Here is a 22,776-nt window from a genome sequence, read left to right on the forward strand (position 1 = left end):
CGTGGGGCCAGGGCAGTTGACCAGGCCTGGCAGCCCCTGTGGAACGTGAGTGTCCATGTGGGTCGTGGACTGGGTTGTTCGAGCCAGACTGAGGGCAGTCAGATCCTGGACGAGGGGAGCGATTTCTCTCTCTCCCGCTGAACCCAGCTGTGAATGAGGCAGAGTGTCACCCCGATTGCCCACGGCAGGGCCCTGGGACCTCGAGGGGAGCCAGTCGGACAGGAGGGGTGAACCAGGGACGCTGGGGCACCGCCGAGGCTCATCCTTGCTGACAGGGCGGTGCTGTTTCGGGCAGCTGGAGGCAGGGCTGTCCAGGGCTGAAGGCCAGGAGCATCCTCAGGACCCACTGCCTCCGGGCGGGCTCCGTAAAGAGGTGTGGCGCACACGCACACGGGCAGCTTTTGACGCGTGGCCATCCTGCTTCCCCTCAACCCCCTCCCTGCCCAGCAGGTCCTCCCAGTGCCTGCAGGGAGGCACTCGGCACACCGAGGAGAGGGCTGCACCCGCAGGCCTCAGGCGCAGGGCCCACCTGCTCCGGCTTGATGCTGTGGTCCTCGAAGATGAGGAGGAGCAGCTGTGCGGCCAGGTCGCAGCGCAGGCGGTTGCGGCTGCAGAGCTCGTGCAGGAGCGTGAGGATGAGCTGCGTGTGCTGGGCCACCGTCAGGTTCTCGTCCAAGGCCTGTGCCAACGGGGCTGGACTGAGGGGCCGAGGGGACCTCCCTGGTCAGCAGCCTTCCAGGCTTTCCCCAGTGCGGGCTTGGGGGGCTGAGAGGCACTGCTCTGACCCAGAGACAGAACAAATACCAGGTGCACAGACGTACAGGAACCCCAGAAGGGCCAGCTTGATCCCCCTGCCCCCAACAGGCTGTTGGTGCCCTGCAGAGCTTGCCTCCACAGGCCATGGGTCATGGCCCAGTGGCTGAAAGTGTGGCCGCCGTAGGCTCACAGCTGCCCCTTCTCTGGAGAATTGCTCTGGGGACAATGGGAGCAAGCAGCCTTGCCCAGGAGGTCAGGCGCCCCCCACCCGTAGCCTGCAGCCAGTGCCTGCCTCGAGGGACAGGAGCCCTGCCCCGCCCCAAGGGGGGAGCAGCTCCGCGCTGCAGGCCTCGTGGTGGGTCAGGCTGAGCGCACACTCCCCGCCTCTTGCTTCCCTACGCCCTCCTCCTGGAACAGGTCCCCGGCCTCAGCAAACTGCACAGGAATTCCCGTCCCAGGCTCTGTTTCTGGGGGACCTGGGGCCCCCTGGAGGGATTCCCAGGGGAAGACCATCTGTGCAGAGGTGTCTCTGCTTTTATCACAGCCTGTCCCCAGAGCAGGCTGGACATCAGGCTCAGCGACTTTCACTTGGCAGGGGGGGAAACTGAGGCACAGAAAAGTTGAATGGCCTACCCAAGCCACCCAGCCAGTTAGGGGCAGAGCTTGGAGTCAAACCCAAACCCTTGACTCCCAGTCCTGCACGAGGGGAGGGCTGAACCTGAGAAGACCACGTGCGAGGGAGGGTGGGCGGAGGACAAGGGAGACAGCCGGCCTGCTTGCCTGGGACTGAGGCGAAGTCCCAGCAAACCTAGGTTGTCACCCTAGTGAGGAGTCACAAAGGAGAGGCCAGAAGGAGTGAGGGGGCTGAGAAAGGAGGTTCTGAAGATGTCAGCATGAACCCTAGACTCGCCGTTCCAGGGGGGCCCAGGCACCCTCCGAATCAGAGGTGGCAGGGTGCGGGGTGGGACTTGAAGGGGAAGAGAGACAGGGCGCTTTCCCAGGGAAGAACTTCGGGGTCCTGGCTCTACCTGGTCTGCCCCCGCCCTGCAGGTCCCATGGGGTCTCGGTCAGCCCCATCCGTAGAGTGGGCAGAGGAGCGGGTGGACCAGCTGGGTCCCATGATCTTGGGCACTTTGGGGCTCTGTGCGCCTGTCGACCCCCCCGGCCCAGCTCGCATGGGCCCCACCTTCACCAGATTGAAGAACCTCGTCTCCGACTCTCTGTGGGCCCTGACTTCAAAGCTCCTCATTTTGTTCAGATACGTGAACTCCGCTGTGCTCCCTGTTGCGGGACACTCGGTCGGGGGCCTGCCGCAGCCTCGGGCGCGACCCCTCCTCTCCAGACCTCCAGGGAGGCCCAGAGAAGCCGCGGGGCCGGGCCAGTCCCCAGGGAAGAGTGGGCCCACCCTGCGCCTCCGCCCTGCCCACAGCTCACCCTTCTGCTGGATCAGGAGCTGGAGGAGGAGGCAGACACACTGGCGGGAGCGGCTCTGGGTGGCCTTGTCCTTGTCCCGCCACAGCAATGTCAGCAGGCCTATCTGGTGGCCCAGCATGGAGGGCATGGCCTCTTCCTGGGGAGAGCGGGCAGTGAGCAGGCCCGGCCTGGCTCCCTCCCACCACGTCCAGGCCTCCTCCCAACTCGCTAACTCTCTGTCTGTTCCCCGGGGGGGGGGCGAGGCGGCTTGTGGGCGAGGCGCCAGGTCGGCGTCTGCACAGGGCCCTGGCCCTGGCTCTAGGAAAGCCCTCTGCCTCGGACCCCGGCTGTGTCGTCTGTGGAAGGTGGCGTGGTATCGCCTCTGAGGAGGAGGCGGTGGTGTTCCTGCGGGTGTTTCCCTGGGTCACGTGTACACGCGTGTGTACGTACGTGTTTATTTCTTCTGGCTGCTTTAAGCTTTTCCTGTCTCTCCTTGTTCTTCAGCAGTTTTTGCTGTGAGATGCCTTGATGTGGTTCTCTTTGCGTCTGTCCTGCTTGGGGTTCACTGATATTCTTGGAGCGATGGGTTTATATTTTTCATCAAACTGGAAAATTTCCAGCTGTTGTGTCTTCAGCTCTCTCTCCCTGGCCCTCTCCTCTCACCACTTTCTCTGGGACTCCAGGTGTATTTGATTGTGCCCCAGAAGTCACTGAGGTTTTGATTATTCCGCCCCTAGTCTTACTTTTTCCTCTCTATGCTTCACTTTCTATCATCCTGTTTCCAGGTTCACTGATATTTTCTTCTGCAATGTTTGGTCTTCTGTTAAACCAACGCATTGAATTTTTCATTTCAGATATTGTATTTTACAATTTTTAGAATTTCCGTTGGTCTCTTTTTTCCAGTTACCATTAATCTATTGGTATTTCATATCTATTTTTTATTGTGTTCATATTTTCCTTTAAATTCTGGACATGTTTATAATAGCTGTCTTAAAGTTTTGTCTCCTCATTGCATCACCTCTGGCATTTCTGTGTCTACTTCTGTTGGCTGGTTTTTCTCCTAATCAAAGGTGAATGTTGCTCCTTCTTCACTACGTCGAATAATCTTTTATTGGACACTGAACACTGTCAGTGTTCTATGGCATTTGTTCTGGTGGGCAGCTAACTGATGCTTTGGAGGTTTGGGTGTAGGGTTTTCGTTAGGGCACATTGAAAGCAGCCTTGACACTGGGCCTGGAGGAACCCTGCTCCTGAGGGATGGCTCTTATGGGATGTTTGTGGGGTGGGGACATTTGATTCTGGAATAGTCGGAAATCTAGCATCTCCTGGCTTTCTGTGAACTCCAGTTGTCCTTTGACAGCTTCACAAAGTCTCGCCCTGCATATGTGCTACTCAGTCTTCAGTTGAAGACCCAGGAGTACCCTGTGCAGGTTCTGGAGCTCCTCCTCTCTACTGCCGCCCCCTCTCCAGGACTCGCCCCCCAGACCCCAGCTGCCGCTGTGTTCCTGGATTCCCGTCTCTGCCTCCTCAGCTCAGCAGCCTTGGAGCCTCCTCCCAGGGCTTTAGCCCAGAAAACGCCTTCAGGCAGAGAGCTGGCACAATCGTGGGCCCCCGTCCGTTCTCCATATTCCAGGGCTCGCAGTCCTGCGCTGCGTCTTGGCACCATCCGAAGTCAGGTGTTTTGTGTGTTCTGCCCCCGTTAGAGCTGTTTATAGTGGGAGAGTAAGACTGATGCCAGTTATTGGCTGCACGGGAGGCGGTGGGTAGTGACATGAGAGAGGCACAAACAAGGGAATTTTCTGAGATGCTGGAAATGTAAATCTCGATACATTTATTTTTAAAAAGTCACTGGTCTGTCCACGGAAGATTTTTGCACTTTATCATATGCCAATTTTACTTCAATAAAGCAGTGTAAAAAACTTGTACGTCCCCTTGCAATCTTCACAACCCAAGGGTTGGGGGGAGTTGGGGGGGCTTCTGCAGTGTTTCCTCTGAGCGTCTGGCCTCAGAGGCCCAGGGAGTGTGTGAGACGGGCTGGACTTAGGCAGGAACTGCTGCATGTGGAGGTCAGATTGGGACCTCTGCAGCAAGCGGCCCTGAGGCTGGGCCCACGCAGGCTGAAATGAGTGTCATGGGACTGGGCTTAGTCTCGTGAGGGCCACAGGGGAGTGGGGACAGAGGAGGGCCCTGCTCCGGGGAGGGAGGGCGCAACCTTCCCGCCTGGCCTGTGTGCACCTGGGATCGGTCTCCCCACGAGGGAGGGAGTGCGGCAGGCCTGTCCTTGCCACTGTGTGGGTCCTGCTCCCTCCAGCTTCCGGGAACAAAGCTAAAGCCCCAGGACACCTCATCCAGTTAGGGGTGCCTTCAAGTCTTTCACTTCACTCGTGAATTCTTTCATTCGATAAATACATTATTGGGTGCCTTTTTGAAAAGTTAAACTAGGCTCACAGGCAAAGTCATATCTCCAACCTGAACCTCTCCGCTCACCTCCAGACTGGCGTATCCACCCGCCTGCTCAGCACCCCCACTTGCGTGCCTGTCAGACATCTCATCCCAGCAAGCCCAACAGTGAACTGGTCTGCACCCCGGCCCCCATTAAGGACGTGTCCCAGTGGCAGATATCACCCTAACAGCTGGTGGCAGCTCCATGTTTCCAGTTACTTAGGGTGAAATCCTTGGGGTTATCCTTTTCCAACATTTCATATCCACCCATCGGAATTTCCTGTTGGCTCTACCGTCAAACTATACGGAGAATCTGACCACCAACGCCACGAGCACTGATGGCGTCCCGTCGGCGTCTCCTCGCCTGACTCCCTCAGCAGCCTCCTGCCCGGGGTCTCCTGGCTTCTGCTCTCACCCCCCTCAGTCCGTTCTTGACTCAGCAGCCAGAGGGAGCCTCTGGAAGTGTTGCAGTGGCTCCCCATTTCTCTCTGTCCAAAAAGCTGAGGTCTTTAGGAGAGCCTGCAAGGTGCGACGGGAGGGCTGGCAGTGCCGACCTCTGGGCCGGCCTCTCCCGTCCAGCCCCACGGGCGCCGCCTTGCAGCCTTGGCTGCCGACCTCGTCTCTGCTCAGACACCACCTTCTCAACGCGGACTGTCCCAGTCCGCTATCTCTACTTTTAGATTTTTTATTTTATTATAATTTCAAACTTCCAGAAAGTTGCAAGAACAGCTCAGAGAATTCCCTGTGCCCCTTCTGTGGGTTTTCCCATTGCTTACACTTTGCCTCACTTGCGTTTTCCTTCTGCGCCCTCCCTCCCTCCCTCCCTGTCTCTCCCGGACAGGAGACATCGGGGAGTTTTACCCCAAATACTTCAGCGTGCATTTACTTACATAATCACAGTGCAGTTATCCAAATCAGAAAAGTTAACGCCGATCATTGACACGGTACCAGTGTCAACGCTTAGTCCACATGTAAATGTCATCAGCTGCCCCAGTACGATCCTACACACACCCGCACGTGTCTTTTTTTTCTTGGTTCTGGATCCTGCATCGCTCTTAGTTGTCTTAGCTCTTTAATCTCCTTTAATCTGAAATAGTTCAGCTTTTCTTTGTCTTTCTCGACACTGACATTTTGGAAAAGTACAGACAGGTCATTTGGGTTTGTCCGCCGTTTCCTCCCGACAAGATTCGGGCCGTCTCTGGCGGGAGCGCCACGGACGTGGCGCTGTGTCTGTGCTCCCCAGAGCACCGGGTCAGGGGGCACGAGGCGTCCCAGCACTGATGGCGGCGGCCTCGATCGCTTGGTCACAACAGTGTCTTCCGAGGGTCTCCGCTGTGAAGTTACTGTTTCCCCCTTTGTAATTAAATCGAGGTTTGTGGGGAGATTCTCCGAGTCAACTAGTATCTTGTTTCTCCTCAAACTGTCACCTGCTGGTTTTAGCACCACTGCCGACCTTGTATGTCCACACTCCCGTACTGTAAGCGAGCGTCCGGCTGTGCGGCAGAGGTGTCCCCGCCCTGCGTGTGTAGTTGTTTGTTCGCGCCTTTCTCGGTGGCGGCAGGAGGGACCGGTGGATTTGTGTTTTGTCCAGTTGGTTGTGTCTATTAACAGCACGGTTTCTCTGATGCCCTACCTGTCTTAGGTTTGACCAGCCGGGGCCCCTTCAGCCCGGCTCTTGTGTCCTCTCTCTGTGTCCTCGTCATTCTTGGGGAGCCTCCTTGCTTTCTGGAATAATAAGGTGCCCTGGGCTCGTCTTGTGCTTTCCCTGACCCACCTCTAGAATGAGCTTTTTCCCCAAATAGCCCTCATTACTTTTAGTGGGGAACGGTGTTTAGAACCAGAATCTAAGCACTAGGTTCTCATTGTTCCTGTCATGTATGATTCTAAGTCTTCTCCAGGGATGCACACGCCCGCTGACACACACACACACACACACACACAGAGCCATAGCTGTCCTTACATCTGTAGGTATATATCTGCATCTACCTATATTTTAAGAGTTATGAGTTCAAACTTATGCCTCAGACTCCCCTCCAAAACCACAGCTACTTCCAAATCCTAACTCATTTCTGCATTTGCAACGGGAAGACACCTGGCTCCCATTATCCTTGGCGTAGTTCCTCATTTTTGCAGTTTAGAATACAAATTTCAGAATTTCAAACCAATATCACTGTGAAACCTAAACTACTGAATTTGTTTAAAATGTGCTTACAGTTTTTGTTATTTAAGGTAAAATTTACCTGCAATGGAGCAATCAGATGTCAGGCGTGCAGTGGGTTTGCACACGACCACGCCGTCCCCACCTCCACGGGTCTGCAGTTGTTCCATCGCCCCAGGAGGCTCGAGTGAGTTCTCTTGTGACTGGACCTCATGTGGCTGGACGCACGCCGTGGGGCCTCCCGCCTCTGCTTCCGTGCTCTGCGCCTCTGCACCGTCAGGTGGTTCCTTCCTTTGGTGCTGACTGGTAGTTCACTGTGTGGCTATCCGTTCTCCTGTTGGGACCTTCGGGTTGCTTCCAGTGGCGCTATTATGAATGAAACCACCATCAATATCCCTGTGTAAGTTTTGTATGGATTTATGTGTTCATTTCTTTTGAGTAAGTACTAGGAGCGGAACTGCACGGGCACAGGGTGGGCCGGGCTAACTTGATAAGAACGGCTGGAAGTTTGCACCATGCGACATTTCTGGTGGCTCCACATCCCTGTCAACACTTGGTATAGTCAGTACTTTTCCTCTTAGCCTTCCAGTGGGTGAGCAGTGATGTCCCGCCGTGTTTTGTTTTGTTGTGTTTTTTTGAGGAAGATTAGCCCTGAGCTAACATCTACCTCCAATCCTCCTCTTTTTGCTCAGGAAGACTGGCCCTGAGGTAACATCCATGCCCATCTTCCTCCACTTTATATGTGGGATGCCTGCCACAGCATGGCTTGCCAAGTGGTGCCATGTCCGCACCCGGGATCTGAACCGGTGAACCCTGGGCCGCCCAAGCAGAATGTGCCCACTTGTGAACTTAACCACTGTGCCACCGGGCCGGCCCCCCACCGTGGTTTTAATTTGCATTTCCTTAGGACACATTATGTTGAGCACATTTGCTGTCATGTGTTTTGTAAGAGGCCTGTTTAACTTTTGCCTGTCTTGAAAGCTGAGTTATTTTGCATTGCATGGTGGAAATTCATTCGTCTTCTGGACACACATCTTTTGTTAGATGCGTGCACTGCACATACTCTCTCCAGCCTGTGTCTTGACTCGATTCCCTCGATAGTGTCTGTTGATGGACGGAGATTCTAATGTTGCTGAAGTCCAATTACCAGTATTTTATTGACAGTTCCTGCCTTCCACATTCTGTCTAGGAAATTTTTGCCTATCCCAAATTTGTAGAGGGATTCTATGTTTCCTTCTGGAAGCTTTGTGGTTTTGGCTTTTGCATTTGGTCCTGTGGTCCATCTTGGACGGTTCTTGTTTGCAGTGTGAGGCAGGGCGAGGGTCATTCTCTCCCCGCTCAGGCCTACTTGATCTGGCACGTCTGTGGGAAGCACTTCCCTTTCCCCAGCCAAGAGCTGCGGTGCCTTTGTGGAAAGTCGATTGACTGTGCAAGTGGGGTCCTGTTTCTTGACACCCCCCCCCCCACGATTCTTTCCTGTTGATCTGTTTGTCTGTCTTTACTCCACTCTCACATGCCCAGCAGTGGCAGTCCCCAAGCTGGCTCCTTTTCCGGGCCGGCCTGGCTGATCTGGGGCCTCTGCACGCAGCCCTCACCTCGAGCTGCTCCCTCAGCCTGAGTACTTTTCTTCCCTCTAGCCGCCTGGCTTCCTGCCCTTTCTTCCTTCAGTCTTTGCTTTCTGGCCTCCTTGCCCTTGAGATCTCACAGACCACCCTATTTGATTGTGACCCCTGCCCCAGGACTTAGCGTGCTCCCAGGGCGGGGCCTTTGCTCAGTGAATACTGACTGCAAGAATCAAGGGGGAGGCTGGGAGGAGAGTCCAGCGCAGAGGCGGGAGCGTCCTGGGGATGGGGGGCCTGCTTCTCCCTTCCCTAGAGGCCCCGCCCGCCTGGCTGCCCTTCCAAGGGTGGCGGGGTGGCAGACAACTCACGGTGAGCTTCACGTGGTCCACCACATACTTCAGGAGCAGGAAGACGGACTGCACCACCCGCTTGCGCTCATGGATCTTGTCTGACTTCAGCCAGGGCTCTGTGTGCTGGGACAGAGAGAGGAGATCCCAAGGCACCGCTCAGCCAGGGGGACCCACCCTCGCCTCCTGGCTCAGACCAGGCCCTGGGCACAGCCGCTTGGTCATGGGTGATGAGAAGTGTGGCTGTAGCCGCTCTTGCCCCACCAGAAGCTGCACCTCTCTCTGTCCGTCCATGAGCCAGCAACCTCGAGTGAGGCTGGGTCTGGGGCCACGTGACAGCCTCAAGTGATCGAGAAAGCCCTGGGCTCACGGGAGCTCTGGAGGCAGAACAGTGCCCCACAGAGCCCTGAGTTTGCCTCAGTGGCCTCGGGCTGTGATGGCTGGGGGGCAGGTGGGGCATTTGAAGGAGGGCATGTGGAGAGCCCGCAGGCCACTCCTGAGACTGCTCCTCCTTGACAAGACGGTGCCGGAAGGTAAGGTCAGTGGGTCACCCTGCTCCTGGCAGGGTCCTTAGCTCTTCTGAAACACCCAGCACAGCCCTCACAAGAGGAGAAGGCCCCTGGGGCACTTGGGGCAGTGGTATAGGGCGAACCTCCCAGGCGGGCCCTCTTGGCAGCTCCTTTATGTGAGGGTCCTACCCTGAGTGGACCCTGGAGAGTCCAAGGCCAGGATTGGAGTGGGCACTGGGAGCCCCTGACTCCGCGCCCCACGCCATCCGCCAGCCTCACCTGCAGAAGGAAGCAGATCTCGTCCATGCTCTTGTTCTCAGAGACGAAGTTCTGGAGGAGTAGGTCGAGTGCCTGCACGGACTTCTGGTACAGCATCTAACGGGACAGATGGCCGCCTTCTGTCACACGGCCTGGGGGTCCTGCCAGCCCCGTGGCCCTCCCTGGCCAACGCCCTTGTTCATCCCTTACAAGGCACCTCGGGGAACTGCCATGGGTGAGAGTTCAGCTCCTGTCCCTGTGGGGAACCTGTGGGGATGGTGATCACGTCCGCCCACCTGGTGGTGAGGACACACAGCGCCCGTGTGGCTGCCGGACTCTTCAGACCATGACTGCTGGGGCTGTTGTATCCGTCTCTAAGACCCCAGAAGGGAGCGGAGCACGGGGAGCTCCAGCGTCACTGGTGCACACACCCTCCCTGGGGGCTCCTGGGCCGGCACCCCTTGGTGTTCCTCCCGCCGCTCCAGCATCCCACAGGTCTCTGCTGCTGCTCATCTGCTTTGTTTGCTTTAAACACCGCTGTCTCTCAAGGGCTAGTCCTGCTCTCTTTCCTTCACCCCTGCCCTCTTGGTTCTCCCTGGGAACATTTTTCAGTGGATGTCCCCAGATGTTCAGATTGCAGGCAGCCCATACTGTGCACAGACCAGCTCTCCCCAACAACGGAAGGCAGACCACCCAGCACTTGGCTCTAGGAGTCGCTCAATTGTTAGATGAATAAGTAAATACATGAATATTATATGGCGCTGCATAAATGTTTGCCGAGTGTGGAAGTGACTATAGCGTACACTCCGTAAGAACCGGTTAAGTGAATGAGTCTGGGTTGTTCCTCTGCATAATAGTGTTAGAACCTGCCCCTTGGGCCAGCCCAAGGATCAGAGATTTCTCGAGCTCGGGGGAGGCAGTATATGCTGTAAATGCAAATAAGAACCATAAATACAATGGGCATCCTTTATAAGGACGATTCTCTAGCCACAGATTCCTTCCACGGGTATTTGTAGAGCACACGCTGTACGCACCCCACCGGGGGGAGGGGCGAAATAGTTGGAACCAGGCCTGGCTCCTGACCATGAGAATCTCCCAGTCCAGTTGGAGAGAGGCAAGAAGAACAAGTTGTAAAAATCTAAGAAGAACAACAATAAACATCTAAACCAGTTGGAGGTTGTGCGTTGCCATTTAAGTGCTATGGAGAATGAGAGTCATCAAAGAGACGGTGGAGAGCCACTTCTCTCAGAGGCAAAGGTGACCCGGGCTCATCACTGGCACGTGGACCTCGCCCCCTCCCCTCGCTCCTTCCCGTTTGTGGAATGGTGTTGAAGGCCACGGCAGCTCGAGTCTGCAGGACAGAGGAGGGGAGAGGAGAGAGACACAGAGGGAGAGCTCTGAGACCCACACAGGGGCCCCTGAGTGTTCAGCCGAGTGCTGGTCGGTACACGTGCGTGGAAGCCACTCAAGGCTGGAGGAAGAGCCACCCAGAGGACTAGAGGGAAGAAGCCCCAGGAGTCAGCGCGGGACTAGTTCCTATTCACACCAGTCCTTGCAGAAGACCTCCGAATTCAGGGGGCATGGAGTACTCAGGAGGCTCTTGCCCCAGTAGGGGGCAAATTTAGCTCCAGAATCCATCCCACTTACAAATTCTAAAAGCAAAGTCTGAAAAGGATCAAAGTGTTTACAAGCAACTTAACCGTGTACCAGAACAAAGCCCAAGAGTAATATAATATAATTATACAGAAATAGCCAGCACCTGAAAAATTCTCATGTACAGTGCTTGGCATTCATTCACAAGATATGCAAAGAAACAGGAAAATGTGACCCCTATTGAAAGAGAGATATCGATCAATCTAAAGCCAGAAATGACACAGATAATACAGTTAGTAGACAAAGACGTTGAAACAGGTATTATAACCGTATTCTATGTGTTAATAAGCTGAGAGGAAGATTGCATATGTAAGACAGACAAGGAAGGTACAGAAAAATGATCTAAATAGAACTTTCAGAGATGAAACCACAATGTGTGAGATAAAAAAATACATGAAGGCACAAATGGCCGATTAGACGTCTACGAAGAAAGATTTGTAAGGTTGAAGACACGCAAAAAGAAAAAATACATATATATACATCTCTCCGAAATGAAACCCAGAAAGAAAAAGGAATGAAAAAAATGAACAGAACGTTAGTGATCTGTGGAACAACTTTAAGCGGCCTAATAATGCATACTTGGAGCGACAAAAATACGTAAAGAAATTATGGCCAAATTATTTTGAAGTTTGATGAGAAGTACAGACCCACAGTTCCAAGAAGGTCAACAAACCCGAAACACAAGGCATATGAAGAAAATCACGCCCAGGCGTATCATAATTGAATTGCTTAAAACCGGTCTCAAAGAGAAAATGTGAAAAATCGGCCAAAAAGGGCTGTTCCTAGAGGAACGAGGATGAGGACGACAGCAGCGCTTGGATGGAACTCTGCAGACGAGGAGGTGGGGAGCACGTGTTCAAAGTATGAAAACAAAGAAGAGAATGTTGATTTAGAATTCTATACCCAGTGAAAATACCTTTTATAAACAACAGCTAAACAAAGCCTTTTTCAGACCCGTGAGCTCCAGAGTGCCAGAACCAGAGTCAGAGCCATTCCAGGACGCCCTCTCTGCAAAGGACAGCCATGAGGGCTGGAAACACACATCCACACAGAGGAAGGAAGAGCCCCGGGGATGGTAACTGGGCTGGAGAACATCGTATACTTTTTTCCATATTATTTAAATGTTATCAAAAGCTAACTGGCTGTTTAAAGCAAAACTAATAACACTGTGTTGGTACCATCTGTAGAAATCGAGTGATGACAGCAGCCCAGCGTCAGGGAGAAATGTGGGTGTGCCATCAGAAAGTTCTAGTAGCACTTGACAGTGGACTGTGATGGTTAAGGTGTCCACTATCAGCCCTCAAGCAGCCAGTAAAATAATGTAACAAAGAGTTATAGCTAATAAGCAAAAAAAGCAGATAAAATGGAACCATAAAATCATTCAGTGAATTCAAAAGAAGGCAGAAAGAGAGGAAAAGAGGAACAAAGAACAGATGGCACACGTGGGAAACAGTCAGCCGGTGGTCTGGACCCAACTACCTGTGTGAGGCCTGAATTCCCTTCCCTGGGGTAAGGTGGAGATTGTTAGATAGGATACGAAAGCAAGACCCAGTTACATGCTCCCTACAGAAAACCCGCTTCCAGCGTAAGGACGCAAATAGGCCAAAAGTCAAAGGATGGAAAAGGTCCCATGCTGACACTCACCCGAAGACGGTTGAACTAGACACACTAATGTCAGACAAAGCAGCTTCAGAGCAAAGGACGGGACCAGCAATACAGACAGTCATTTCATAGGGATGATGGAGTGAGCGCTAAGAGCCCTAAGTGTTTAGGGACCTAATAACAGAGCTTCTAAGTAAAGGGAGCAGTGCCTGACAGAGCCGCAGGAGAAACAGACAGACCCACAGCTGTAGTCAGGGGTCCCCACGCCAGACAGATAGTCAGGAAGTATACGGGAGATGGGAACAGCACTGCCCACCAGCTCTACTGGACTCCGTCTGGGAAGAGCAGAATGCGCATTCTTGGTGAGCGCACACAGTATGTTCACCGACACAGGCCATATTCTGGTCCAATGAGTTTAAAAAGATTCATGCTGTGTAAAGTGCTTTCTCTGGAAAAAATGGAATTAAATTAGAAACGAATTAGCATACTTCTGAACAATCTGTAGATCAAAGAAAAAATCAAAACTGAAATTAGAAAGTATTTTGAACCGAGTGAAAATGAAAACACAACATATCAGAATTGATCATCTCTGTAGATACAGCAAAAGCATTTGACAAAATCCAGCATCCATCCCGATAAACACTCTCAGCAAAGCAGGAACAGAAGGAAACTTTCTCAGCCTAACAAAGAGCGTCTAACCAGCCACAGCGAGCAGCATCCTTGATGGTGAAGACAGGGGCGCCTCCATCAGATCAGGAACAAGATGAGGACGTCTGCCCCCACCACTGCCAGTCGACGTCGCGCTGAGGCTCCAGCAAGTACAGCGAGGTGAGGTCGGGGGAGAAGAGGCGTCCCAATTGGAAAGGAAGAAGGAAGCTGTTTTTATTCACAGAAATCATGTGGAAAGTCGTCTGGAATCTACAAAAAGCCAATGAGTGAGTTTTGCAAGGTTGCAGGAAGGTGCAAGATCAGTATGTAAAAAAGAATTGTGTTCGTAAATGCCAGCAGTGAACAAGTGGAAATTAAAAATTTTAAATATCATAAAAAATATGAAATACGTCAGAAAGAATCTGAGAAAAGATGTGCAAGACATGGAGACAGAAGACCAAGAAGCATTGTTGACAGGAATCAAGGCCCGATGGAGGGGACGGGCAGGCTGAGCTCATAGATCACAAGACCAAACAGGGTTAAGATGTTGATTACCCCCAAACGGTCTGTGGATTCAGCGGAATCCCAGTGGAATCCCAGTGTGCTGTGTCGTTGTCATTGACCAGCTGATTCTATGATTCATATGGAAATGCAATGAATAGCAGAGACAACTCTGAAAAAGGTGAACAAAGTTGGAAGATTTATACCACTTGACTTCAAGACTTATTGTAAAGCGACCATAAGCGAGACAATGTGGCGGTGGCATAAAGACAGAGAAATAGCTCATGGAACAGAATAAAGACACCAGATATGCAGCCAGATATATGGTCAACTGATTTTTGGCAAAGGGGCCAGGCAATTCAATGGAGAAAGGATAGTCTTTTCAACAAGTGGTTCTGGAAAAGCTAGATATCCATGTGCAAAAACTTAAACCTTGGTCCATATACCATATAAAAATTAATTCAAAACGGATCATAGAAAGTTAAAAATAGAAAGAAAAAAAAAACAGATCATAGACCCAAGTGTAAAACCTAAAACTACAAAAATTCTAGAAGAAAACGTAGGAGAAAATCTTTGTGACCTTGGGTTAAGCAAAGAGTTCCTTCATACAATACCAAAAATATGATCCATAAAAGAGAAAATAGATAAATTGAATTTCCTCAAAATTAAGAGCTTCTGTTCTTCAGAAGACACTACTAAGAGAATAAAAAGGCAAACTGTTAACTGGGAAAAAATATTTTCAAATCACATATCTAATAAAGGGCTCACATTGAGACTATAAAAGGAAGTCTAAACACTACTCAATAACCAAACAAATAATACAATTTAAAAATTAGGCATAAGATTTGAACAGACACCTCACCAAAGAAGACATAAGGACGGCAAAAAGCACATGAAAAGATGCTCAACACCTTAGTAAGGAAATGAAAATTTAAACCACAACAAGATACTGCTACACAACCATTACAGCGGCTAAAACTTAAAAGACCAACTAAGCCACGTGTGGACGAGCGTGTGGAGCAGCTGGAACTGTCGTACACTGTCGGTGGGAGTGCAAAATGGTACAGCTGGTTTGGAAGATCGTTTGGCAATTTGTTAAAAAATTAAAATATGCACCTACCTGATGGCCCAGCCCTTCCACTGCTGGGTATTTACCCAACAAAAACTGCTGCAGGTCCGTACAAAGAGCTGTCTGTGCACGAATGCTCAGGGCAGCCGTATTTGTAATAGCCCCGAACTGCAAACGGCCCAAATGCCCATGGCCCAGTGGGGAGAACAACAGATGGCGGTAAGCCCATAAGACCCAGCACTGCTCAGCAACAAAAAGGAAAGAACTGTTGATACCAGCTACCATGTAAGTGAACCTCAAAATCGTTAGGCTGAGTAAAAAGAATCCAGACAAGGGTAAGTATAGACCGTGTGACTCCATCTATATGAAATTCTTGAAGTCGCAAACTATACCGGCAGCCATCAGAGGGCGGTTTCAGTGGAGAGAGTGTATAGTGGCACAAGGAAGCTTTGGGGAGGAATGGATCTGCTCATTATCTTGATTTTGATGACAGTTTCACAGTTACAGGTCAAAAAGTATAAAATTGTGCGCTTCTAATACACACAGTTTTTTGAATGCCAATTATACCTCAATTATTAAATCTGTTATAAAATCAAAAACTGCCTCCTGCCCAGCGTCGTGTCCCATGGCCCCACCTCTGCTGCCCGAGGGCCTGGGCTCCTGGGACAGGGCTCCAGTGAGCTGGACGTGTTGGTGGACAAGGGTGCCGGCCCAAGCCATCTCTTCAGGGTCCAGGCACCCACTCCCAGATGCTGACAACTCAGGACCTGCCCTCCAAGGTTACACCCCTTACAGAGGGTGGTCTTCGGCTGGTGATTGGCCTGTGCAGTGGCTAGATGATGTCCCAACTGAGCGTCCCCAGCGTCAGAGCTCCCTGTAGGATGGGCTGAGCCCTCCTTTGCGACTGCACAGCGGGCCACTTCTCTGTGACCTCAGCCTGCCTTTTAACCTTCACACAAGGCCTCTCCCGAGAGTGCACCCCGATCAACCGTCTGCACGTGATTCCTAGCTCGCAGTCGGCTGCCCAGGAGCCCAGCCTAAGACGCACAGCACAGGTCCCTGCCATGGTTTGTCTCTGAGCCACTTCCTACTGACCGGGGCTCCTGGGAGCGGGAGGCAGGTCAGAGCAGGGTTCATAGCCTGCTCTGCTTTGCGTGGAACTGGACCTAAGACCTCAAAGGAGGATGATGCCAGTGCTCTTGGAAGGCTCCTTGCAGCCTGCCTGTCAGGGTGGGCAGGAGGCAGGTGCCAAGACTCTCTCCTGCTTCCCCGCAGACAGAGGGTGCGCTGGCCCACCACTCTGGGCAGGGCTTTGGGACTCGCTTGGCTGATGGAAGGCGGGTGGGTTTGTGTAGCTGAGCCCGAGTGGGTGCATTTGGAGGCACAGGTCTCGGCCAGCTCCTGGGAGGAGAGCACATGCTCAGGTAAGGGAGGTTTCCAGGTTGGGAGGAGACACCATGTGGCGCAGACCCACGGCCTGGGGTCAGGGAACACCTGGGCCCAAGCCTGGCGAGGATTGGAGTTGCCTTGCCTGTGCCCCAAGGACAAGAACGCGCGCTTGCCGCTGCAGGCCCGCGGGTTACCGCCGCGGGAGCTGACGGTGGGCAGTGGTGAGCACCGCACACCTTGGGAAGCGCCTCCACTCCATTATCCTGTCCGAACCTCACCAAATACTAGCAAGCAGCACAGAGGCCAGAGCCCCACTTGAGGGGACAGAACCCAAACACCCAGGATTTTTCCAAGGTCAAAGCAAATCTGTGGTGAAGACTCGGTGCCACCCAAGCTGGCCCAGAGCTCTCTCCTCTTCTCCCCTCACTCGCACACGTGGCAAGGGCCTGACGCACTGGCCCAGCACCCAGAAGCCATCCCCCAGAAAGACACGAGATGGCCCGAGGAACAGGGCAGTCACCATGACGTCCGGGGCCGCCTCCAGCGGAGGTAGCTTTCTCTTCAACGTCTCCGTTGGGGGGAGTGAGTACAGGCTCTGCAGGCAGGTCTGCAGGATCTTGGACTTGACCGTGGGTTTGAGACTGGGCCGCAGGTTGCTAGAAGAAACAGAGAAGATTCTGGACTTCTTTGCACAGCCAATGGTCCTAGGAATGAAAGACCTGGCTGAAACGGGTTCCCAGCAAAGAGAAGCATACACAACTTAAAATGTGGAAATGGGTGGGGATGACAAATGGGCCTTAGACTCTGGTTTGTGGTGGGGTTGGGGGTGCCGCTGGGGCAAGACAGAGCTCACTCGGACTAGGAGGGGCCATCCCAACTCCCTCCCTCACTTCTCTTGGGTTCATTGACATTTATTTGTGAGAAAGCTTAGAGATTGTTCTGGGGTCAGTGTCAATGCTGTGAAGGAGATCAGGGGTCAACCTGTGAAAAAGGTCAGGGCTTAGCCTGTGACCAGGGTCAGAGCTTAGCATGTGACCAGGATTAACACTCAGAATTTGACCAGGATCAGGGCTCAGTGTGTGACCAAGATCAGGGCTCAGAGTGTGACAGAGTCAGGGCTTAACCTAGGACTGAGGCCAGGATTCAGTGTGTGACCAAGATCAGGGCTCAATGTATGACCAGAGTTAGGACTTAACCTAGGACTGAGGCCAGGATTCAGTGTCTGACCAGGATCAGGGCTCAGTGTGCGACCAAGATCAGGGCTCACCTATGACCAGGATCGTGGCTTAGTCTGTGCCAGTGTTAACAACTTATCTTGGATGAGAAACAAAGCAAATCTTACTGTCCCTGATAGAATGTGGCCCCTGGCCTCAGCTCGCCCAGCACTGTCTCAGTCCTGGTGCCAGCCCCATCCCCTCTGCCCTTATTCACACTCTCTTATCTCCTCACACACTGACCCTCACCCTACCCTCAAAGGACCTGGCCTGTATTGGTTCCTAGACCTCAAGGGGGAGTTACCTCAGTGCCGCGATGACCAATATGATCTTCTGCCGGAAGAGGGTGGCCAGGAAGTTGGGCTCCTTCTGGAGGACGCACTGGGAGGGCAGAGAAGGAGCCGGCATGGCGGTGGAACCTCCTCGCCCCCCGCGGTCCCTGCGAGCACCTGCTGGGCAGGGCCCTGGGGTCACTCACCAGGAGACATGAGATGAGCTCTGATATCTGAGTGAATTTGTAGTTCTGGGTGCCATCTTCCCGCTGGAGAGCTTTCATGAGCATGATGGCCGCCGAAAGGAAGCTGGTTTTTAGGACATTGTCCTGTCCAAGCACCAATGGCCATGGGGGCAAAGTCAGGGGAGAGTAATGGATCGTCCAGATATCCCGCCACACAGCCTGAGTGCCCACCTGATCAGGGTACAGGCAGCACATACACACACACACACAGCACAGCACATCCACATCTACACAACACATACACACAACGTCCACACATGCAACACATACATGACATACTCTCATAGAAAACATCCAAATGCACAACATTCTTGAACAAAACATACCCACATACAAACATAATACACACAACACATGCAACATGGACTACTTGCATGGCATACAGCACACAGCAAGCATTTACATACATACAAACATCATACATATAGCACACACAACATATAGAAAACATACACAGCATACACATACAACATACATACAATACACACCCTTGCACACACACTGGCTGGCTTAAAAGGCCAGAGGTCCTCAGTGGGGCAGTCTGCACTGACCCATCCTTTCACACTCACTCAGCCCTGTTGGGTCCAGTGACATTTGTGTGAGAAAGAAGTTATGGTCTTAGAGATTATTCTGAGGTCAGGATCAGGGCTCAGAGTGTGAGCAGGGTCAGGGCTCAGTGTGTGACCAGGTTCAGGGCTCAGAGTGTGAGCAGGGTCAGGGCTCAGTGTGTGACCAGGTTCAGGGCTCAGAGTGTGACCAGTGTCAAGGTTCAGTGTGTGACCAGGGTCAGGGCTCAGAACGTGACAAGGGTCAGGGCTCAGTATGTGACTGGAGTCAGAGATCAGTCTCTCATCAGGATTAGGACACAAAAGCATGCAAATGGAAGCCTCTCTCCCCACCATGTCCCGCCCTCGGCCCCACTACCCCTCATTTTCATAACTGATCCCCCCATCAGGCCCTGCTTTCCAGGTGCCGTCTGTAAAATCCATCTGACAGGTGTGAGGAGGCGGGACTCGCTGATGCTCCCCAGCACCCGGGGCGGGGCTCACATAGGGGCTACACGAGAAGTAGTACACCATCCTGGAGGCAATGTTGTCCACCCAGGGCAGGATCTGCTCCCTGGCGTGCATGGCGATCTGCCCGAGGCAGAGCAGAGAAGTGCTGCCGACCCATTTCCAGTGAGTGTTGCGGTCCAGTTGCTGCGGGCAGGGACGGCAGTCAGGAGCCGGGCCTGTGGGGGAGTGGACTCCCCAGGAGAGTGTCAGCCCTGTGCACGGGCTCAGCACTCTGTTCCTGGGCCAGTGCCAGCCCCTCCTCCCCATCCATGCCTCTCTAGCTGGACCCACTGCTTCTCTTTAAGCGTCCCTGTTGTTCATCTGCTCTTCCCAGCCAGGTACCCGGGACAGAGGACAGCTGGCAAAATGGAGCTGCTCAACATATCCCCCCACGTCAGGTGCACGGGTCAGGAAGCTGGGGCCCGGGCCACACATTCCACTTGAGCTCAGGGCAGACCCCACATCCCCTGACCACCAGCCCTGAAGGAGCTGGAGCCTCTGGACCCCACATGCGAGGCCCTGGGGACAAGGCTCAGGTTTGCCAGGCCGTGACAAGAGCAGAGAAGGTCTGAGTCCCACACTCTGGCCCCTCAGGGAGGTGGGCTGGGCAGGGTTCTCCTCCATGTTTCCAAAGGACAAACTAAGGCTCCGAGCACGAAAGTGACGCTCTCCAGGCCAGCGCTCCCCCCACACCCTGCCGCTGCCCTCTCTACCTGGCTCTCTGGGGACATGAAGGTAGACTGCAGGAACCTGGTGCGGCCCAGGTGCTCCAGCATGGCCCACACCTCCTCCATGTGCGAGGCGGACGTTATGCCGATGGCCAGCGCAATGCCCTGTAGGCCAGAGTGCCCCATGAGCCTGTCCCTGAGCCACAGCGCCGGACGTGACCTGCTCTCTCCCACCCACCCCTCTGGAGGGCCCTACAAAGGCAGGCAGGTGAGCCCTGCCCCTGCCTGAGGGGCACATACATCAGTGGGGCCACCAGGCCAAGAGGGAGGCAGGACACGGCCCCAGGCAGGTCCCCAAGGTCCCTGCCAGTCAGTGCCTGCACCTGTGGCCCTATGTTCATTGTCAAAGTGCTGGGCTGCTGTGAGAGTCTCATGTGACGTGGAGGGTGGGAGAGTCATCAGCCAGGGAGAAGCAAGGTCTGCTGGAGGTGGGCTGGGGGCTCCCTGAGGGGCCGTGCAAGCCCCAGGCGCTGGAGTGGCCCGAGGCCCGCTGACCCACCTCTCGCTGGCTGGATGACTGGTGGCACAGCTCGAGGAGGCTGGCCAGGTGCCTCTTCACCAGGTCGACGCTGGCACACTCTCTGAGGATCAGCCCGTAGAAGTGGAAAGGGAAGGTCTGTGAGGAAGATGGGGACAGAGCAGCTGCGGGGGGCAGGGCCAAGGGATGGGGGCAGCCGCCACCACTGGGCCTGGAGGTGAGTGGAGCCGGGGAGCCTGTCCTGAGGCCTGCTCCCCAACTGCGCAGCACCCCGCCCCCCAGGCCGTCTGCTGGCAGCTGCACCTGCTGTCTGTGCGGCAGGAGGAGGCCTGCGGGGGACAGGGTAGCCCTGGGCCGCCCTGTGTGGCTTCCTGGCTGGTCCTGGGGCTGCAGCCAGAGAGAGGGCTCCAAGCTCCGGCTCCTGCAGGGAGGCGCGCAGACCCTGCGTCTAGTCTGGTGCCTGAGTCCAGGGCCTCGGTCCCCTGCGCTGGGCCCCACCTTGCTCCTGTGGGCCCCCAGGAACACCCGCATGACCTGAGGGCTGCCCTGCCCAGCTGCCTGTGCAGAACCCTCTGGCAACACTGGGCTTCCGCCTGCTCACCTCAGGCGCTCCGGGCAGAGCCACGCCCCCTGCACCCCAACCACACTTCACGTGGGTACAGGAGACCACATCGGCATCTTCTAGAACGCCCCTTTATTTTTCTCTTGATGAAAATGAGTAGCTCCTACATCGGGCAACACGACGTGCACGGGGCGCGTTTCCCGATTTTTCCTGCTGACGTCACCGTCACGTTAGGGGTAAGGCCCAGGCAGGCAGGCGCTGCTGTCCCGGCCACTGGCCACCGCCACGTCCCTGGGGCCCAGAGCAGGGCCTGGCCGGCCAGCAGCCACAACTCAGTGAACATGTGCTGAGTGAGTGAGCAGGGAGCTGGTGCCCCGAGGCCACCATTCCGGCAGCCTGGTCCCTCCTTGCCTGGCACACCCCGCCGGGCTGAGTGTCCTGGAACAGCCAGGGCATGAGCAGAGCCTCCTTGTGGCCACAGCACTCCTCATGCCCTTCCGGCACTTTCATTGAACACTGAGCTTCGGCTCATGTCAGTCACCGAGGAGGGGGCTGAGCGGTCACATGCTCTGCCTGGTCACAGCCTCCTCGGGGTCTCCAAGCCGGCACGTGTTGCACACCCCGGCAGCCCTGCCCAGCACTGACCTTCTCCAAAGGCTGCTTGAGGTCCAGCTTCAAGGAGGCCAGGAGCTCCTGGATGCTGGTGTAGGACACCTCCTTCCTGACGAGCTGTGGGCAGAGCACTGCGCTCGGGCCGCACGCCCCACCAGGCTGGCAGGACAAGGCCCAGTGGGCATAGGACAGGCACGGCCTTCTTGGGACCGGGATGGGGAGCTGGAGGCCCAAGTCCATTGGGAATCCCCAGGGACAGTGGTCACCCCAGGGCGCGTAGAGACCACAGCAACCCACTCACCAGAAGGGCAAGGAGAGGGTCGGGGAGGGCCCATTTCCGGCAGGAACCAGGTGCTTCCCTCCAAGTGTGACTGTGGCCATGCCCACCTCTGCTTGGCCCCAGGCAGCCCCTTACCCAAAGGACAAAGACTGAATTCCTTAAACTGGCTAGCAAGCCTGTGACGACGGCCTGGCCCTGCCACCATCTCCTGAGAGTACCTCTCACCCCTCCTTGATGCCATCTTGCTGGCCTCAGGGCCTCTGCACAGGCTGTTCCCACTGGCTGCACGGCTCTCTCTCCCCACCCCTGAGTCAGGATCTCCTGTGCATGGATCAGCCGTTGGCCAGGCTCCTGGGTCCCTGAAGCCGGGCCGTGTGTGTGCCAGCTTGGAGCCTGTCTCCCTCTGTAAGCTCACGTGCCCTGCTGTGATTCCTCCCCTTCGGTCCTGTCAGCCCCAGACCTCCAAAGAATCTGGAGCAGGTATGTGGGGGAGAGGGGCCAGGATAGCTCCCTCCCCCCTGGGGACCCTCACCACCTCCAGTGGCAACTCAGGGATTCACACTGGACAGAGGGCCGGAGCACATAGGGCACCAGGGAAGAGCTCGGGCCGGGCCACAGGCTGCTGTGAGAACGTCACAGGAGGCCTGAGCTGGGGCGCCTCCTGCAGCCCGCGGGTTTGGGTGCCCCGGGCACAGAGATGGCCCTGGGGCGGGGGCAGGCTGTATTTGGCTCCGTGTGGTGCCCGGGCCCACACCTGGCTGATGGGCACTGGCAGGGGCATCTGAGCATCACCCTGTGTGCCCCACTGCCCCTCCGCTTGTGCCCCGACTCCCTCCTACCTTCTGGCACCTTCCAGCCATGCGTGCTGGAAGGTCAGGGGCTTCAGGGACTGCAGAGGCTGATAGGAGCCAAGGAGCGGCATAGGCCCCAGGGCCCAGGGAGGCCCCTCACCCCCTAGCGAGCCCTGGAGCGGCAGAGGGTGGTGGGGGGAGCCTCTCCTCCGTGGACATGAGAGTCTGTCGG

At 54.7% G+C, this 22,776-nt stretch overlaps 1 protein-coding gene across 17 annotated transcripts in view; it reads right to left on the reverse strand.

Moving 5' to 3' along the window:
- LOC102148307 (maestro heat-like repeat family member 5) overlaps positions 1 to 22,776 on the reverse strand; it is a 44,106-nt gene that overhangs the window by 14,729 nt on the left and 6,601 nt on the right. For 11 of the 17 annotated variants that reach the window (XM_070221971.1, XM_070221968.1, XM_070221963.1 and 8 more), the window contains 12 exons: positions 21,507 to 21,590; positions 20,321 to 20,437; positions 19,807 to 19,926; positions 19,088 to 19,237; positions 18,000 to 18,122; positions 17,826 to 17,902; positions 16,828 to 16,963; positions 9,467 to 9,562; positions 8,700 to 8,804; positions 2,191 to 2,326; positions 1,943 to 2,037; positions 530 to 679 (listed from right to left, as the gene is read on the reverse strand). In XM_070221971.1, coding sequence (XP_070078072.1) covers positions 530 to 679; positions 1,943 to 2,037; positions 2,191 to 2,326; positions 8,700 to 8,804; positions 9,467 to 9,562; positions 16,828 to 16,963; positions 17,826 to 17,902; positions 18,000 to 18,122; positions 19,088 to 19,237; positions 19,807 to 19,926; positions 20,321 to 20,437; positions 21,507 to 21,590 — 1,389 coding nt within the window. Of the gene's footprint in view, positions 1 to 529; positions 680 to 1,942; positions 2,038 to 2,190; positions 2,327 to 8,699; positions 8,805 to 9,466; positions 9,563 to 16,827; positions 17,012 to 17,825; positions 17,903 to 17,999; positions 18,123 to 19,087; positions 19,238 to 19,806; positions 19,927 to 20,320; positions 20,438 to 21,506; positions 21,591 to 22,776 lie in introns of all 17 variants that reach the window. The other 6 variants (XM_070221958.1, XM_070221955.1, XM_070221965.1 and 3 more) reach the window with 3 other exon arrangements.

Source organism: Equus caballus, chromosome 9, assembly GCF_041296265.1.
Source record: "Equus caballus isolate H_3958 breed thoroughbred chromosome 9, TB-T2T, whole genome shotgun sequence".
In the NCBI taxonomy this organism is placed as follows: Eukaryota; Metazoa; Chordata; class Mammalia; order Perissodactyla; family Equidae; genus Equus; species Equus caballus.